This window comes from Zosterops lateralis (assembly GCF_965231275.1).
Source record: "Zosterops lateralis genome assembly, chromosome: 4".
Classification (NCBI taxonomy): Eukaryota; Metazoa; Chordata; class Aves; order Passeriformes; family Zosteropidae; genus Zosterops; species Zosterops lateralis.
Genome location: NC_139765.1, coordinates 6,041,965 through 6,056,265, shown reverse-complemented (window position 1 = coordinate 6,056,265; position 14,301 = coordinate 6,041,965). Strand labels below are relative to the sequence as shown.

At 43.6% G+C, this 14,301-nt stretch overlaps 1 protein-coding gene across 1 annotated transcript in view; it reads left to right on the top strand.

The window, feature by feature from the left end:
* Nucleotides 1–602: 602 nt before the first annotated feature.
* Nucleotides 603–14,301, top strand: part of BORCS5 (BLOC-1 related complex subunit 5) — a 56,386-nt gene continuing 42,687 nt past the window's right edge. The window contains exons 1-2 of the mRNA XM_083859601.1: nucleotides 603–677; nucleotides 1,079–1,222. Of these exons, the coding sequence (XP_083715727.1) occupies nucleotides 620–677; nucleotides 1,079–1,222 (202 nt within the window). The 5' untranslated portion in view covers nucleotides 603–619. The remainder of the gene's footprint in view (nucleotides 678–1,078; nucleotides 1,223–14,301) is intronic.

Genomic DNA, 14,301 nt, shown 5'->3' with positions numbered 1-14,301 from the left:
GGAGGGGCAGGCCCTGAGCTCTGCTCTCTGGGACCAGGGACAGACCCCAGGGAACGGCTGGAGCTGTGCCAGGGCAGGCTCAGGTTGGATAGCAGGGAAAGAGGTTCTTCCCCCAGAGGGTGTCGGGCACTGAACAGGCTCCCAGGGAATGGTCACGGCCCCAAGGCTGCCAGAGCTCCAGGAGAGTTTGGACAAAGCTCTCAGGGATGCACAGGCTGGGATTGAGGGGTGTCTGTGCAGGGCCAGGGGTTGGACTCAATGATCCTTGTGGGTCCCTTCTAATTCAGGATATTCTGTCATATGCTCCTTTTTAAAGAAACACAACTCGTCTGGTAACACCGAGGAGCACAGGCGGGGACGCAGCACTGCAGACATTGCCCTCACCAGGCCCGAGCAGCGGCGAGGAGGAGGAGGAACGCCTTCCTTGGCCACACAGACCAGCACCGCTCTGCCCAGGCCCTTTGCCGGCTCCGGCGAGGAAAAACCGAGCTGCCCCGGCCCCGCAGCCCCGAGCAGGGCCCCGCCTCGCCGGGCGGAGCCGCCGTGACCCGGCGCAGCCGGAACCCCGTGGGCGGCCGCGGCCCCCGCGCTGCGGCGGGCGGGGGACGGAGGCGCCGCCATGGGCGCGGAGCAGAGCGGCGAGGCCGAGAGCCGCCCGGGAGAGCCCGGCGCCGCAGGTCCGTGCCTGGCCGGGAGCGAGGGGCCGTGCCCCGGGGAGCTGCCGGCTGTTTCCTTGGGAGGGAAGGGCTGCGGGGAAGGGAAGGGCTGTTTCTCCGGGAGGCAGCGGCGGCGCGGCCCGGCCCTTCCTGTGACGGCGCGGGGGCACCGCCCGGGCCGGGGGAGCAGAGCCGGGCATGGAGATGGGGATGGGGATGGAGAGGAGCGAGCTGCCGGCAGTGCTGCAGGTGCTCCCAATCAGCTGTGCCCCGGTGTGGAGAGGAAAAGGAGCTTAGAGTCTTCGGGGATCTCGGCAATGTGGTGTAAAAAGCATACCTGTGCAATGTTAAATACAGCGATATTCGCATAGGGTTGGATTCTGATTACCAAGTTGGTTGCTCCCTCTCCCTCCCGTATCCAGCGTCTCCGTTGCCGGCCAAGCAGCGAGCGAAAATGGACGACATTGTGGTGGTGGCCCCGGGAACACAGTCCTCGCGGAATGTCAGCAATGATCCAGATGTCATAAAACTGCAGGAAATCCCGACTTTCCAGCCGCTTTTGAAAGGTAAGTGATTGTTCTTCCTCTGTTTTTAGATGCCTCATTTTATTTGTACCTAACGGAGTTTGTGTTTCCAGAGGTTTCTACTGAAGTTCATATTACTGTTCTTATATTTCACTTCCCCTCTCATTTTAGCCCTTAGTCTCTTTTGTTATGCCATAATTAATCCCAGCCTTCTCAACAGTGGGTGAGCTGGTTTAGAGGTGTGCTGGTAATGTTCTCTGCAATGGAATAATCTACTGTGAAGGCAGAACAGCTCCAAGCATACCAGCTTGCCCTCTACCACTGCTTGATGAGAGATGCTGTGTTATATTCTAATATATAATGGATGGCAGTCTCCTGTTCTGCTCTAGTCTTTTAAAAACAGTTGTGTGTTGCTCTGAGTCGTAGCTACCTGTGTATGTGTTCAGCTGTTTGAAATCAGGGTACCTTGTGGCTGTTTCCAACACAGAGCAGATTTTATTCTTGTTTTTTTTTTGCAGTGGAGTAGATGGGCTGAGACTTTCCTTTGTTTCTCTTCCTCCCACTCTGTTTTTTTCCTTTCATCCCTTGCACTCATTCTTTGTTTCTTCTGTTCTGTTCAAAGGGAAGTGAAGATTTCAGAGTTGTCAAGCCTGCAGTTTAATAAAAACTGTTTGTGTGTTTTGTGGCCTGGCTTCCAGCTATCTGTATTTGAGGAGAATGCAGGGTGGCCTTTGTATCTGAAAAGGCATCACTAGAGGTAATCTACTAGAGGAAGCATCACACCACCACTTTTTTTGGACAGAAAGTATTTACTTTTTGTTTGTTTGTGTATGCCTACAGCCTGAGGGTCGTGGAACATGACTAGAACCTGTAGGCATTATGACAGCCTATTGGGCCAGACATTTAACATTTTATTGGGCATTTTGTTTTATGAGCAGGCTCTGGATGTGCGTGGCACTGACTGCTGTTTCCTGCAGAAGGGGCAGAAAGATGGGGAGGCCATGAAAAAAAGCAGAACATGCCTTGCCTGCAAAGCAAATGCTTTGTTCTGCTTTGTATGTGGGGCAGAACCAGGGTCATGCTAGTGACAGCATGAAATGTAAATGCTGGAATCCAAATCCCTCAAAGAAATGACGAAGTTTTAATATGAGAGAAAAAAAATTAGAAGATGCTACACCTGGCACCGAAGTTGTTGTGTGTGTGTAAGAGTGTGATGACAAAGAATTTCAGTTCCACCCAGCCTAAAGCTCATGAGCGAACCTGGGTTGCACAAAACCTGTGGAAGGAAGTCCTGGGAAGTGAGGCTGGTGAGATGGAATGGTTGGAAGGCACTGCCTTAGATGACCAGTCCAGATCCTTCAGCTCCTAAATGTGCACACTTTAAGTTCTCTTGGTGACTGAGTTGCTTTTTCTGGCCTAACTTTGTACCTGAAGCTGTGGATGTATGATAGAAGCATTCTCTTCTGGTTTTGTCACTTGGCCTGCTGCTTCCCTACTAGTCTCTTGAGATGTGGTGACATCTGGTGACTGCTCAAGAGTTTTGCATGCTGGATCACTTTTGTGAACGCCTTTTTCAGCCTCAAGTACTTGTTATTACTTGAACAACCAGACTGTGATGCTTGTGTTCACTACAGAAAGCAGTGTGGGCCTGTTGAGTGAGTTGACTCTTGAGAGATGGCAGATCTGAAACTGTTCTGTTCTGGACTGGTCTCTTATCTGTATTCTTCCCATGCAAGATTATGTTTCTAAAGAGGTTGAATAAGTTTCAAGATCTTTTAGGAGCTCATTCTAAAAACTTGTGATTTATCAGCTTGCAGGTGGATTTACAGTCCCTGTGGACTTCATTGTTCTATTCAGTTTCTCCTTGCCTAAGCAAAGCCAAGGGGTTTTATTTTTTTCTTAAGTTTCAAAAGGGGAATAATCATTAAATAAATGGACTGGCAGAGTACATGGTCATGTAAACACTGCATGTTCTTGGAAAACAAATGCCCCTGAGTTGAGCTTGTGGTCAGTGAACCTGGAAATCTTTACTGTTGTGCTCTCTCACTTGGAAGAAAATGCCAGTGTTCTGTCCATTACATCTTTCATTATTTCCCTTCTACAGGGAGGATTTCACCTCAGAGTTACAGCTATGAGTCTTGAAAAAAGTCCCTCTCCATCTTTATTTGTAGATGCTCTTCAGGTACTGGAAAGCTGCTGTGAGGTTGCTCAAAGCTCTGTTCAACTTGACCTTGAAGACTCATGATCTGGACAGCCTGTTCCAGTGTCTTGCGGGCCTCATCATAAAAAAAAAAAAATTCTTCTTTATGTCCAATCTAAACCCACCCTCTTTGCTTTAAAGCGTTTGTCCTTGCTCCTTGCAGGCCCAGGCAAAAAGTCTCTCTTTTTCTTTATTTGTCTCTGGAGGCTTTTTGGGGAAAGAAACATTTTCCTGCTTATGGCTAGAATTGTGCACTGGTAAAAGGTATTCAGCATGAAGGTTACTGTTTCACTGCAAAGGCACTGTGTGAGCAGCAGAAACTTCTTTAGGTACTATGCTTCCCCCTGTTCCCATAGGATTTTGTGATTAGTTTGCTCTCCAATCTCATTTCATGGTTCTTCAGGTCATCCTGGTGTTATTGTGACTATGTGAGAATTGTGACTGGTTGCCAGATGAGCAGTGACTGTCAGCTGCTGCTGCCACATCAGGGAGGATTGTGACCTCCCTCTGGGTGGGTCCTGTACATTAAAATTAACCTGTAACTAAAGCAGCACCTGTTTGAAGAAAACAAACTTATTCCCCTGTAAGTCCTGGTTGTGTTTTTGTGCTGCCCTTTTGTGCTGTTGTGGCAGCATCCCTTGGAAGTGTGATACTGAGTATTCAGCATATTGTGAGTTCACTGAATATGGGCTTGTGGTTATTTAGAGATAATTCAACAGCCCATTTTTGTGTTCTGACTTATTTCTGGAGGAAACCTTAATGCTAAAAGAACAATTTTATGCCAGGTATTTAACTGTTGAAGCTGTTGGTGCTGTCATTTTTCAGGCAGGAAAGCTACTTATCTAAAAAATGCCAGTGTATTTTTCTTTCTGGCATGGTGTATAAAGGGAGGATGGATGCTTAGAGTTCACTGCATTTAAAGCAAGGTTTTCTCACATCTCATTCCTCAGTATTTTCTTACATCATCTCTTCTTCCCCTTTCCTCACTGTATGCTCCTGGTTAGATTTATAGTGTAGGGAATTTAGCTAATAGTATGTCAGGGAACTTTATTCCTGTAATTCTCTGCACATGGTACTTGAATACTTTTATAGTTCTGTCTCTGTGCCTTACAAGGGGGATCTGCTGCTTGCAACTGCTGAAATATAGGCCTTTATTAGAATTCAGAACATCCAAGTTTGTTGTTTGTAACAAAATGTGCATGTTGAGTGGAAAGAAGTATCAAGAATGTAAGAACATCTGCCTGGTGAGTTTGAGGTTTTTAATTGTTATTTTGTTTGTTAGTGGGGTTGGTGGTTTTGGTGTGGTTTCTTTTTTGTTTTGTTTGTTTGTTTGTTTGTTTGTTTTAAGGCTTGTAGAGCAATATCCTGTATTGTAGAGATCTGTCTCTCCATTTTGAATTCATGACTTGAAAGTAGCTCCTGAAATCAGGATCTAGAAGATGCTTCAGTTTTGAGGAAAGGAGCTTTCCCTTCAAAGGAGAGCTGGAGGGGTGGATGGATGAAGATGATGTCTAACTTGCATGTATTCCTCAGTTGTTTGTTGGCTGTTTGGAGACCTGAAGTGACTCAGTTTTCTGTGTGAGAGGATTTGAGTCTGTGATTAGACATTATCCAAACATATGCTCAACACCCATAGGGAGAGCATTAGGGACTGCAGATACTGAGTTCTCTACCTTCCTACCTTTCCAGCTGTTCCACACCCCTTGGTGTAGTTTGTGTGTTAGCTGATGAACAGAATGGGTGTAAACTTGTCTGCCTGGGGGATTATCCTGTCCTTTTCCCTGGCTGAGGACCTTGGAGCTTCAATTTCTACTGAACCCAATAGCTGTAACTCTTGCCTGGATCTCCTCAGGCACGCACTGCTCCTCCCCATCACCTTGCTGCATGGGAGTAAGCTTTGGTGACATCTCAAGTCACCTGCAGATCTTCCTTCCTTTACCTCCACAGAGCCTGTGAGGCAGAGCTCTCCAGCTGGCAGTGCAGCCTTTGGGATACATTAGAAGATGTGCAGAACAAAAATACCACGTGGGAGGGAGTTAACTGTGTCCTGGTTTATCAATTTGCCACACATTTTAATGAGGAGTATCTGCATGCTGGCCAGTGTACCTTGAAATCATTATTAACAGGCTAAGGTGAAAGGCAAATAACTGCTTGTAACATCCAAAATATCCAAGTGTAGTTATAAATGCTTACAGAATGTGTGATCTCTTTCTGTTGGGAAGAGACTGGAAATCAGATGCATCTGATTGATCGGGCAGAGGAGCTGGTGTGGTGAATCTTTCCAGACAAGGATGAGCATGTAATGGGAAGGCACTTGCAGAACTCTTTTTTTGTCCTCAAGGATTTTAGCCATCAAAATCTGGATAGAATTCTTTCTCTTTTCTCTCTCTCCTTCACATTTGTGTACTTTTATTCAGCATTACTGCCTTGTTCACAAGTTGAGACATGATTGAGCCTTTGACTCAGGGGCCAGTTAAATTTCTCACTTCTTTTTAATGTATCTGTTGGCATCTTTCTCTGATGGATATCCATCTGTTGAACGTGATGTTTTCTATCAATGAAAATTGCATGCAATGAAATGTTCCTGTTAGAAACATCTCCAGGAGATACATTTATACCCTGTACATCTGTACAGACCTGTCTTTACTGTCTTTACCAGCTGTCCACATGTAGGTTGCTTCATGTGATGCTGTGTGATCCCTCTGTTAATATTCTTTCTCTTGACTGGTGGCTGGTTTTGGAATGTTTGTGTCTTTCTGCTTTTTCACTTTTGAAAATTGAATGTTTCTATTTGATTCTAGGTTTTATAGGAATTAATAAGTTTATCTAAGTCCAGAAGGTCATTGGGTTTGGGGCCAGTTAGTTTACTGAGAAATATTATGGTTACCCAACAGAGTGTAAATTATTGCACCCCAATTATTGATTTTTATTTTCCCTATGGGTGCTGATTCAGTGAAGTGACTGTGGTGGAGGTACAGGATGAGAGGATGCTTCTGTATGTTCTGCCTGTCTGCAGTTAACTGCACTTTTTGTAACATCACATCATTCAAAAACTCTACTTGTGTCTTTATTTCCTGCCCAAACACTCTCAGCAGAATAAAGAGCAGATTACAGAAAGTCATAGGTGTAAATAATACTCCCCTTTTCTAATTAGTGCTTGACTTACTAAAATGGTATAAAAATGAAAAGGGTATTAAGGTACAAGTGAAAAAGCAGGTCTGCTCCAGCCCTAAGCCTTGTTGTTATCAGAGCAGTGTGGTGGGAGCTCAGCTTTAACCATGTTCTCTCTGGATAATTGTGTAAGATGAGATCAACAGCTGACCAATAAAGCACAGGTCAGCAAGCTCATTGTTATGAAACCTTGAAGTTTAGAATCAAATTTGATATGCCTCTATTCCTTTCTTAGGGCATCTTAACAAAAGGGAAAATAGGAATTTTGTGGTTCATTTGGCTTAAACAGTGAGGTCTGACATACTGAATATTCCCTCTTATTTTCCATGTGGGGCTGGCCGTGGTATGCTTGGCTTGTTGACACCCTTTGCATGAATAAACCAGGAGATGTGCAATTGCAGATTGCATTTTGAACCCTGAGATGCAGATGATCTCCTGGGCATCCTGATTTTCAGTTTGCAGTAGTAACAAAGTGATGAGCAGTAATGTTAGTGGGAAGTGGAATTGCGAACTGCTGTAGCTGTGCACAGGCATCACTCTGCCTGTGTGCTGTGCAGCTCAACTTGGGAGCCTCCCTCATCCTGAGGCAGTGGTCAAAGAAGAGGTAAATTAGTCAAGGACAATGGACAGGAGGAGATGTACACGCTCTAAAGCAATAATTTGTAGCAGTAATGGATGTTTAGGGTGAAATTGAGACTGAAGTTCCTGTCAGTTCCAGCTGACTGAAGATTTTTGTCCCAAAACAAATTTCTGTGTAGTTTAAATTTGTATGGTAGAGTGCTAAGGTTGATGTTTGAAGTTTAACAGTAGGGAACAGGTTCTGGAGACTGTGTGGAAAGTTGCCCAGTATCATTGTTAGAATTGGTTTTGTCTCCCACTCTTAAACTAGATCCACAAGGGCCTTGGTTGTTCAAAAGATGGGAACTTCCTTGGAGGTTTTGTGCTCACCTGTCTATTTTATACACTCTGTATTAAATAACTACAAGCTAGAGAGCATTTGTTGCTCGGAAGAAGGGACTGAAGATCAGGATTCACACTCCTCCCTTCACTGTACCTCACCCTCTTCTCTTTGAGAAACCTTGCTCTTGTTGATTCCTTCACCCTGCAGGCTGAGCTAAGGGGCACCAGGCAGCTTTTGGTGGGAGCTGCTGAGGCATTTACTCAGCCTGTGGTCATCCTTGGAGTAATGCAACTCAGTATGGGAGGTGTTTTTCTTTTTTATGGTAGAAACTCTTATCTTTCAGCAATCTTAAGCCCCTTGAGAAGTTCTGAAGATGGCACTGCAGTGATGTGAGCACTTCAGTGTGTGAGCTGGTATCTTGGATGCTTGTGGAGTTTTTTGTTTGAGGTTTTCCTGTGTGTATGTGTGTGATTTTTTTATATGGGTGCTTTTACCTGTGTTGCATGTCTACTTCTTTCATCTTTCAAAACATTTATAATATTATAATTATGTGTGTAATTATGGCACATAATTTCGGAGAAGACACAATATACCCAGGCTGCCCCTTGATGTGTTCATTAAATGCAAACTGTGCAGTATCTCCTGCCTGCCTTGTATTAAAGATCCACTATGAGTATGTTTCTTCACATGGTAAAGAGCTGAAGGGCAAAATTAAATGCACTTGCTGTTTATGAGAGGTTTTTTGATGAGGTTAAGGGCAAACAGTAAAAATACTAGACTGCTGTTTGAGTAGACTTGTGTGGTTTGCTTTTTTAAATATGTTGATGCATATAGAAATGACACTCTTGGAAAGGTGGGGAGTCTGTCCTAATGCAGTGAAAACTGAGACTTTATGATCCCGCGCTGCACTTGTGAGTTAGGATATCCCCTGGAAGTCACTTGTGTAATTTAGACAGAAGTGCTGCAGTGTCAAGTGCCATTCAGTGTTGCAGTAACAGACCTGAGAAGCTCAGGAATTAAAAACCATGTTACACCAGCATGGCAGTGATGTACTTGTACCCAAGGGAAAGGTGTAACAGCAGGTGGGATGCTGGGACGGACAGCAGCACAGGCTGCTGGTGGGTAACTGCTGTGCAGGAGAAATCTATGCATTTCATGCCTTGGGAGTAAGGAGCTGCACCAGCAGTCCTTCAGCTCAGGCCTGCAGTGTCCTTTCTCTGTTTTCTGACTTGCTGGTTTTTACCCCTGTGGTTAAAAATACGGATATTGAGATTGGAAAGCCTGCAGTCTAGGTAAGTGCCACAGGGTGTCACTGGAATACAAAAGAAGTAGCAGATGTGATTGAGAAAGGGTGGAAACCTTGCTGATACAGCACGCTGGGAACTTCTTTCTCTTTAAGCTCTTCCCATGAACATTTGTGTTCTATTTGCACTGGTAGCAAGGGACCAAGGTCTTGGTGACTGACCTCGCTGGGTTTGGTACCTGTTGGACTTGTGAGCTGAGCCACAGGTGCTTCTTACTGAGAGGCAGCTACAGGCTGAAACAGTGCTGGGTCTGTGAGGAGGAGGTGGTGCAGTGATCTTCAGCTGAAAACCTTGCAGAAGGCTTTATGAGCCTGAAAAATAGAAATACTGGGTGCCACTTAGTTTCAGTTGTTGTTACTAGGAGGTTTCTGAGTGTGTGTGGTAAGAAAATGTTGCTATAGATCAGCAGTAATTCAGGTGAAAGAATTTGGGGCTCAGAGGCTGTTCATTGCTCTTGATCCTCACCTCAGTACACCACCTGTAACATGGAGTTTAATAGATTTGTTTTTTGACAGCTCTGTTTTGATCATAGGTGTGTTGAAGACCGAGGTGTTCTCATGCCAAGAGTGATGCATAGTAAGTTCTTCCCTGGTGGCCCGTTGTGCTGAGAAAAAAGTTTTTTCAGCATAGGGGATGGAACTGGGGAACTGATGTGTCTAGAAAATTGTTGCAACACTCTTTCATATTCTGCCCACCTCAAAAATGTTCAGTTCAGTGAGATCTTTCCAGTTCATCACCAGCCCTACCAGCCAGTGTTGCTGCAAGTGTGGAACATGGGATGAACTGGGTGAGGGGAGAGACACGAAGTGAGAAGGGCAAAGGGGAAGAAATAATGTGTCTGTTAAGTGATAGCCTAAAATTCCAGGCCTTTACCCCACTTTCTTTGTGTGTGAGTACAGGTAACCTCACATAAATGAGGACATTTGTTTGGGAGCACCTTTGTATTGATCACGTGTCTGTTCAGCTAAATCCAGTGCTTTGCTAATTCCCAAGTTATTTTTAGGAGAGGGAGTGTGGAAGAGGAATGTCTTGAACCTTAATCTCTCTTGCCTTGGAAATGTCATGAAGGTTTCTTGTGTCCAGTCCATCATGCCAATAAAAGCCCTTTGAGTTTGCAGGGGATTTATTTATGTGATTCTCTTTTCATCAGTGCATTAATGGGAGGTCTGTACCTCAACATCTGGACATCTCCTGGAGTACGGTTCTTCACTATGTGCTGCCCAAATCTTTTGGTGCTTGAGAAGGTGTTGGTGCACACGAGGAAATTAAGATGATAACCAATTGGCATATAAACATTAAAAAAAATTAAAATGCTGATATAGGCAATGTTACTGCTTGCCTGAACTTATTCTCAGTGAGACACCATGCAAAATTACTTGTGCAGATTCTCCTCCCTCTGATCTCACTGTCTAAAGTGAAATCCTTGACAAAGCATGCCTCATCAGCACTCAGATTTTGGTGTAGAAGTATTGGAGTCTGAGTTTCCTCGTTTAAAATTCACTGTTTCTGCAAACTTCTTCTAAACTCTTGTGCCACCTCCCATGGATGGGAAACCATGCTTCAAGTTAAAGCAAGAGGCATAGTGCCAAGGAAAACCCTTATCCTAAAGAATCCCTTTCTTTTGCAGATATTAGCTGGCCAGACAAGTGATTGTCTCTTCCTACAGTGTTTTTACTCTGCTGTGTCCTTACTGTGGTGGGTTTTCTGCTGTGCATCCTGCACCTTCTCTGTGACTGTTGTGTGTAATTGGAAGCTGAGCTGGGATCTGCTGGACTGCAGACACCAATTGCAGTTGTGGTGCTGTAAACGGAATGTTTCCAAGGAGCTCCTTGGAAAGTGTGATCTTATGGACCAGGGAATTATAAATCATAGTCATCAAGAGACTTCAGAAAGCATTATGATTTTCATCTGGTAGTGTTTCAGTGAGTAACCCTTTGCTTTTAGTTCTTAGTCAAACTAAAATGGTGTTGATGAGCTCCAGGAAGGGCAAATCCTGGTGATGCTTCACAAGTTTTGGATAAAATTAAAGTGTTCTTTTTGATACTGTATCAAACACAAGTAAAACTGCTGGAAAGGCACTACTGACACTCCTGGTACTGGCTGATCTCTGCAAGGAATGGCTCAGGGTTGGCTCAGGAGGAGGATGGGAAAAAGGTTGGTCAGGCTTTTATCCATTCTCATTCTTAGTAACAGGAGTCTTGGAAAGTTTCTGTCAGCTAAACAAAGCCTGAACCTAAAGGGGAATCTTGATTTTTTTTTTTTTTTTTTTTTTCCTTTTAACCCTGAATTCTTCACTTCATCTGATTAAACAGAACCTTTATCTTTAGTAGTAAGTGGAAGAGATACTGGAAGTGAAACTTCTTATGTACTGCATGCTGCTTTGCCTCCCGTGAGAGCAAATCTTATTTTTTCTGTGATGTGAAAGTACCAAGGTGCAGGTGATTGAAATGGAAGTACATGTTTGCATTTATACATTTGCAGAAACAGGACAAATCAGGGTAGAATACTTACTCTTGGTTTTGATTGTTTTCCCTCCAGGGAACGTGTCACCAGTTTCAGTATGAACTGAAATTTGGAGTCACTTTGGGTGGTGGCTGAATTGCTTTTTTTTTTGCAGTAGATTGAAATTCTCCACTGTTGTACATTCCTTCAGTTATTCATCTGATTTATTATATTCTGTGGTAGAGATGACAGAAAGAATTTGTAGATTAATCACTTGGAAAGTAAATGATTTCTTTTGTCTAATGATCTCTAGTATGACAAGTGATGATTAAGCTACAGTGGTGTTTTAGACTCACTTCTTTATTTTAAATGCCTTTTATTACTATCTGAATCCAATTTTGTGGCCAATATTTGCATATATATTTAGATGAGGAATGTAAAGGCTCAGCCTGGCTTTTAATGCCAGGCAATGGGACAAATGTGGTGGGAGCAGAATTATTTTTCATGTCATAGCTCTTGCCTATGGAAAGAAAATTGTGGTGGTATGTCAACCTTTGTACCACCTGAGCTTGCAGAAGGAACATCTAGAAAAGTTCAAGTTTTGATTGCATCAGCTATTTAAGATGTAGGTACAAATAAATTAGTTTTCTGTGGTGTGAAACAGCAGGAGTGAGTTAGATACTGAAGTGCTGTACTGCAGGAGTAGGATTGATGTGAAAAAGGGTGGTCTCTCCATAAAGATACAGGGCAGTGGTTGAGTGAGTTGGCTAAAAATGGGCTGTGCTGATGTGCCATGGTGGTCAATGTGCAACAGGGAAAGATAAGGGTAGTGCATACAGGACAAAAGAAAAGGTGGAAATTGTTAAATATTAACAGTTTTGGTAGAGTTTTGAGAAAAGGTGAGAGACTGAGGATGTTTGTTTCCTGACCTCCCATCAATTAATATTTAACCAGTGGTCCCAGGTGACTCATCTCTACTCCTTGTAAACAAAATTTTAAGATGAAAGGAAGATAGGGTGATCAGTGTAACCAGGGAATTACCTGGGAAGTAAAGAAGGAAAAATGCTTATGGCAGGCAGGGAGCTTGATTTGGCTCACCATGGGATCTGGGTGGCACTTTGGCTGGTGTGGGGAGAAATCCCAGGGGTTATAGACTGAGATCTCCTGGCCTCAGCTGAGATCAGCTTTGCCAGCTGTCCCAGTTAGGTCCTTTAGGACTAAGGCCAGAACAGATCCAAAATTAGCCTCTGGACTCGGTGCAGGAGGAGATAAACGTGTGCAGGATTTATTGGGGAATTCACAGAGTGTCCCCTTTGGATCCACTGCTGCTTTGCTGACCAACGTACCCCTCAGGAAGGTGGGGCAGGGTGGTTATGAAGCACTGGGTGGTGGTGCTGTGGCAAGAGCAGAGACAGCTGGACTGGTGGACTTGCACCTTTGGGGCTTCTGTACAAATATTTTGTATTCTGCTCTAATTCTCTGTTTGGTTTGGTGATTTTTCCAAGAGCAAGGTTGAGCAGGACAGGCTAAACCCTAATGGCTTGGGGCTCTTTTCCCTAAAACCAGTAGAATTGGTCTTTACTTTGGAAAGCTGCCATCTAGAAGGAACTGAAGTTGGAAAAGATAAAAAGTGCTGAGACTGTTCATAAACTTTTTGTTTAGAAACTGTTTTGATGCCAACTATTTTGATGCTTTTGATTTTTCTGCTCCCTTCTTAACTGGAGGGGCTTAGTAAGAAAACAAAACCTGTACTACTTCTAATTTTTAACCTTCCTGAAGTTTTTTGGAAGACTGATCAAGTTCTGTACTGTGCTAAACTGCCTCTTTATTATCCAGGTTGCTAGGCTTATTTTTCTGGCTAATCAAAAGAACATACAGTGAAATCAAGATAAGAATGTATTATTGTATTGTTCAAGCCCTGAATATCAGAAAGTAAAATGAAATAAATCTTACTATGCAGCTGAAAACCACAGAAATCTTTCTCTCCTCTGTAATTTCCTCAGCTTCTGGTCGGTACTACCATGCCTTAAATGTAACTTGGGAGTGTGTGTGGGTTCTTGCCTCTTTGATTGAAGCCTCTGTGCATGTAAGAGCAAAATTAATGTGACTTATTCTCGAGTGCTTTTCACTTCCTGTGGCCCACCACACTGATTACATCCCCTTTGAAATATTTCCTTTGCAAAATGGGGCCAGAAATTCGCCCCTGCATGAAGTAGAGGGGATTTGAGTTGCTGGTATTTGGTTAAAAAAATAAAAAGAGATTTTCTAGTATGTGTATTTTCAGGCAGAGGCATTGCTCAAGCATGAGGTGATTGAGTGGGGCTAGACTAATGAATAATGTGCTAAATTAAATATGTCAGGGTGCACCTAGTGTTTTTGTTGTGTAAGACTAGATAAGGGATTGTTTCTTGAAATTAAAGGCAAATTGTCCGTTTTACTATTATTTCTCATTCTGTGGCAGGTGTGAATGGAGCTGATGCCTCAGCAGGATGGAGGCAGGGAGAGAGAACTGAGTTTGGCCTGGTGTTTACCAGTGCCCAAAGGGTACTGTCTCTATAGAGACTGGTTCAGTCTCTATATTCAGCTTAATATGTCAGGCAACAAACCAAGTACAACCTTGATACTTGTGTATGGCTTATAGCAAAATGGGAAGTATTTCAAATGTCTTTCAAATACATGGTAAAAAGTCTTTGAACCTCAGTGTAATAGTCTTTATATGAGCTCATGTAATGCTTAGGTAACTTTTTCCCCAAAATTTTAATGAAATGGGCAATTTTCTCCTAAGCATTTGACAAATTGATATTTTCCATGAGCAAGTCTAGGATGTATATTTGTTGCCTATTTTCCCTCAGCTTTAATATTTACTTTTAATGCCCCTCTCCAAACTTGTTTCACTCTTCTCCATTAATAGGGGGGTTTCTGGAGAGTGTCTGTGACAGGAGCAGCTCTTGAGATGTGCTGGGACTGTTTCCTATGAAAGGCAGGAGTGGATAGGTTGATATGGAGGCCAGACACCCACAAAAGCCACCCTGTCACTCCCCTCCTCAACTGCACAGGGTAGAGGAGATACAACAAAAGGCTCCTGAGTTGAGATAAGGGCAGA